General features: G+C 41.9%; 1 protein-coding gene across 1 annotated transcript; it reads left to right on the top strand.

Moving 5' to 3' along the window:
• Nucleotides 1–228: 228 nt before the first annotated feature.
• Nucleotides 229–3,689, top strand: PURB (purine rich element binding protein B). Its single transcript, XM_044084369.1, has one exon. The coding sequence runs from the start codon at nucleotides 436–438 to the stop codon at nucleotides 1,363–1,365; it is 930 nt and encodes a 309-aa protein (XP_043940304.1). The 5' UTR covers nucleotides 229–435; the 3' UTR covers nucleotides 1,366–3,689.
• The last annotated feature ends 1,364 nt before the right edge of the window (nucleotides 3,690–5,053 follow it).

Genomic DNA, 5,053 nt, shown 5'->3' with positions numbered 1-5,053 from the left:
CTCGGTATAAAAAAGCAATTAAGAGGTATAGTTCAAATTATTAAAAAAAACCTACAATGTAACCATTTAGATTATGCTTGCTGTTGCACTATTTGGATCATCTTCTTTTAATTGTACGTCTTTTCAAGGTTAGGAAACTAGGACAAACATGACGTCATCAACCCAACAATCCGGAAGCATTCACATATTTCAAGTAGGAAATTAGTATTAAAAAGAGGAAAAGCGCGGTTTCGTAGGAACTATCCGACGTCAGACACGGACGCAGACGGAAGTGTCAGTATCTGTAAACGGAAGAGAGAGGGGTGGGTAAGGCAAGAGGTGCAGAGAGTGTGAGCCGCCGTTGGTGCCTGCCAAGGAGGGGAGTCCGAGCTTGAGTGTTAAGAGTGCGCGAGCTGCTTGGTAGTTGGTGGCGGCCGCGGCGGCGAAGGAAGGAAGATGGCGGATGGTGATAGCGGGAGCGAGCGTGGAGGTAGCGGAGTGGGCTTTCAGCACCTTCCGCGGGAACAGGAGACTCAGGAGCTTGCTTCCAAACGTCTCGACATTCAGAATAAGCGTTTCTATTTGGACGTAAAGCAAAACAACAAGGGCCGCTTCATAAAGATTGCTGAAGTGGGCGCAGGGGGTTCCAAAAGCCGCCTGACGCTTTCGATGTCGGTAGCGGCTGAATTCCGTGACTACCTTGGTGACTTCATTGAACACTATGCGCAGTTGGGTCCTAGTAGCCCAGAACAGATAGCACAGGCCTCCGGGCCAGACGAGGGAGGACCGCGTCGGGCTCTTAAATCAGAGTTTCTGGTGCGTGAAAACCGTAAATATTATCTGGACCTGAAGGAAAATCAGCGTGGCCGTTTCCTGCGCATCCGTCAGACCATCAACAGGGGACCTGGTTTTGGTGGTGGTGGACCTGGGGCTGGCCTGCAAACCGGTCAGACCATCGCGCTGCCCGCGCAGGGTCTTATTGAGTTCCGTGATGCACTAGCTAAACTTATAGATGACTATGGTGGTGAGGATGACGAACTCGGAGGTGGTGCTGGTGGCCTCGGTGGAAGTGGAGGCTACGGTGAGCTGCCAGAGGGTACTGCGATCACAGTGGACTCCAAGCGGTTTTTCTTTGATGTGGGTTGCAATAAGTATGGTGTCTTCCTGCGTGTTAGTGAGGTGAAGCCGAGTTACCGAAACTCGATTACTGTACCGCTGAAGGCTTGGGCCAAGTTTGGCGGTGCTTTCTGCCGTTATGCAGATGAAATGAAGGAGATCCAAGACCGTCAGCAGCGAGATAAAGTATACGATAGACGGGGTGGCCCTCCAGGAGGTGGCAGCGGTGGACCAGATGAGTCTGAGGGGGAGGATGTGGATGACGATTGAGAAGGAATTGGAACGGCGGGAGGAGAGAGGGGTACCACATATAGGGACAACTCTCCGAGCCGGATCATACCTGCATGACGTCACCCGCCCCAGCCCCGGTCATGGGGAAGTTAGGGAAGGGGGCGAGTCTACCAACCACCGCTGAACACCTCGTCTCCCTCCCTGTACGTATTTGATAGTGTGTGGATTGTTTGACGCAGTACTGGACGTTTTATGAATAAATTTGTGGTGTGGGGCAGTGACCCCGATTTTTCTCCATCCCTGGCATCTTTCCCAAGAGTCATCCGTGTTTCGAAAGGCATCATTTTAGTGCAGTTGTGTGGATTGTATGAAACTGTACATGGATGTCTTATCAGTTGTAAACACAGGGATAGCACTGCGCCTCATCTTTCAATCCTAATCCTTGGTCGTTTTTTTCCCATTTCCCCACAAGTTACTCAAGCACACAATTTTGTCCAGTTTTGTCATGTACTGAGTTTAAAAGATATATAAAATTATATATATATATATAAAAAATAAAGTATATAATTCTGCAGAAAGTCTGAACTGAAACAGCTTGTAGACTTTTATACAATAGTATAACATCCATCCAGTAGAGCACGATGTGTTGGAAGAAGGACGGATTAACATCCCTACAGTCAATTATATTATGAGAGGGACAGGGTGGAGGGGGGACAGCAGTCAGTTGAAATTTTTTTTTTTTAATGATTGTGGTTATACACACCAAAAAACCTGCAGCTGCCTTTTAAGAAAAGAAATGGACGTCTGATATTGTAGATCCCTGCACAAGTTGTAGACTTTTGGGTGGTTGGGGCTGGGAAAGAGGATGAAAAAGATGAAGCCGCTTGAGTCATGGTTGGCTTTTTTTACCTTGATAATGCATTTATGGTGAAGAGTTGAAATAATATTGGACGTATTGCCTGAAGTGTATTTTCTGGTTGAAGAAAACTGAGCGAGTACTTGGTGTATTCTGCATTTGATTGTTGTAACATTTGAGTTTTTATTCGAAGGGCGGCTTCTATGAATCAACAAAGATTGTTTTTAAAACTTGGACAAAGTCTTTAATAACCTCAGGTCTGAAGATCTTGCACATAATTGTTAAGGCAAAACGTGCATCATTTGTGAAAGAATGACTCAAACTGGAGTGCTTTTTAAAGGAGCAAGTTTCCTTTAACTTAAATGTGCACAGGAAGTATCAACATCTTGGTTTGTCCTGTTTTGTACATAGAAAACACACAGTGATATAAGCTACATTTCTATGTGAAATCTACTGTCAGTTATTCTTTTACATATATGTATATATAAATATATATAGCTTAAGAACAGCTTTTGTTCAGACTTGTTTAAGTGGCTGCACACAATAATATATATGGGGAAAACTGGTAAGGGTGCTACACACAATATGGGGAAAACTGGTAAGGGTGAAATATCAGCATCAGAATAAGTTTGTGTGGCTGTTTTCCTTTGGGAAGCTGGGTTTGTCACTCACCAGCAGCAGTGAATATGAAATCAATCTTAATTTAAACATAGATGACTGTTGGTAACATCTGTGCTAGAAAGAATCCGAATATGAGTTTGTCCAGTTTTAATAAATCATTTTGATGTTTCTTGGAGAATATGCTTTTCTGAATTAAAAAAAAAGTCAAATTCAGCTGTTTACCTCTTAACCTTTAGGCAGAATTTAATTATTTAGTATTGTATTGAATAGGAAAGACATCTGTTCATTCCAAAGTTGAAAACTTGGCACAAATAACAGAGGGACACTACTTGTCCCTTTATTTTATTTCTGACTGCATGGCTGTGAGTAGCTGACTCAAGTCCTCAATCAGCACTTTTTTGTGAGTGCTGATTTCTCCCATGCTCTTTTACATTAAGAAAAAGGGTTTAGAAATAGTTTGTGGCTGAGATCTATTTAACTGAACTGAAATGCACTAATTTTAACTGTGGAAGTTAAGTTGCTTTTTTTTTTTTAAAGAAAATCTTAGAACAGAAGCTTGTTTCAGCCGCAATATATTTTTACTGCCTTTTCTGTGAAAACTTGACTGCCATTGTTCTCTTAATGATGTTGACATTTTTCTCCATTGCAAAGAATTTGTTTTTGTAAGGGAGCAATAGTATTTTTAGAGATTTTAATTACGTCCATATTATTGTACTGTATTTGTATTATAAGGCAGCTGTTTGTTTACGTCCTGCTGTATTCACATATGTGTTCAGTTGTATTCTTTCCTTGCAGCAGAGAACAAATCAGTGGTTCTGTAATATCACTCAAAAAACTGGGCATTCAGTATATAAATAAAAGTCTAGAAAGGCGTTAACTTCTGGCAGTTGGGTTGCAGCAGTTTTTTTGATGTGCACTTGAAATACTTTACATCACAAATTGTATATATTTGTTTTTTTTCCCTTCAGCTGTTTTAAGCTGTGTTTCACTTCTGCTGCCTCTTTGAATGCGTTTTTTTTTGTTTATATTTTGTTTTATTCAGTTTGTTTTTATTTAGAGATTTTCTTACAGTTAGTCTTGTTGTATAAAAACAAAGAATTTTCAAAAATAAAAATTAGTAATATGTGCAATGAGTATGGCAGTGACCATATTAAGTAGTAATCATTTCTTTATAGTTGTTACTTTGTAGTTGCAGTGGTGGGAATGTTTATCACGTGCTTTAATACTTTTCCTTCTGCTGTGTATGTCGGTACAGTTCAAAAATGCATTATTTTAATTAAGCATGGACATGCGTTCCCAGCATGTTGCAATGTCTTATAAGCATCTCCCATTATATCGCATTAATAGCTGTAACACAGTAGCACTTGTAGCTGTAAAATAGTAGTACTTAAAGGTAGTTGGTTATACCCAGTAATGTTTTAGACAGGTACTGATGTAATTCAGAGACTGTTATACTGCCTATGCGTGTCCATCAGTACATGTCAGTCAGAAATGTCCAAGGTCACCCAAACTTTAGCAGGAAATGTTACAAGGTATACATGACAAGTCGTGATAGCTGTGGGGAAGCCTTGACCCCCCCCCCCAAGTACAACTTGAATTCAGTTTTAGTATTGTAAACTACAACCGTAGGCGGCCACAGTGGTTAGCGTTGTCGCCTCTCAGCAAGAGGTTCTCCGGTTTGATCCTCCGCTGGGGTGCCTTCTGTGCAGAGTCTGCGTGTCCTCCCTGTGGTCACGTGAGTTTCCGCCGGGTGCTGCGGTTTCCTCCCACATCCCAAAGACATGCGGTAGGTGGATTGGACACTCTAAATTGGCCCTAGGCATGAGTGCGTGCGTGTGTGCCTTCTTTGGAAGGTTGGGTGCCGGGCTGGCAACTTGACACCATAAAACCCTACTGCCAATCATGAGCAGACAGGTGATCCGCTATGGCGACCCCTAGCCGGGGAAAAAGCCCGAAGATTATTGTAAACTACAACAGTGCCATTGTATGTAGTGCATTCTGTTTTAACATGATTGTGCTTTTAGAATTTCTAGTCACAGCAGTGGTTAGTGTACAGATTTTTTTGCTTTAACTGCTTTGAGTAGCAGAAAGTTTTTGGATCTGTTGTGTTTTTCTTCCAGTGTTTGACACAGATTTTAGAAATATTGGTTGTACAAGTATAAACAGAAAAGTGGTACAGATGCATTTTTCTATAATTTGATGGGACCTGTGTTCAACATCTCATCCGAAGGACAACATATTCAGGAGTGC

The sequence above is a fragment of the Protopterus annectens genome, chromosome 9.part0, assembly GCF_019279795.1.
Source record: "Protopterus annectens isolate FY-2018-M chromosome 9.part0, PAN1.0, whole genome shotgun sequence".
Taxonomy (NCBI): Eukaryota; Metazoa; Chordata; order Ceratodontiformes; family Protopteridae; genus Protopterus; species Protopterus annectens.
Note: the sequence above shows the minus strand (reverse complement) of the source record. Positions and strands in the feature narration are given on the sequence as shown.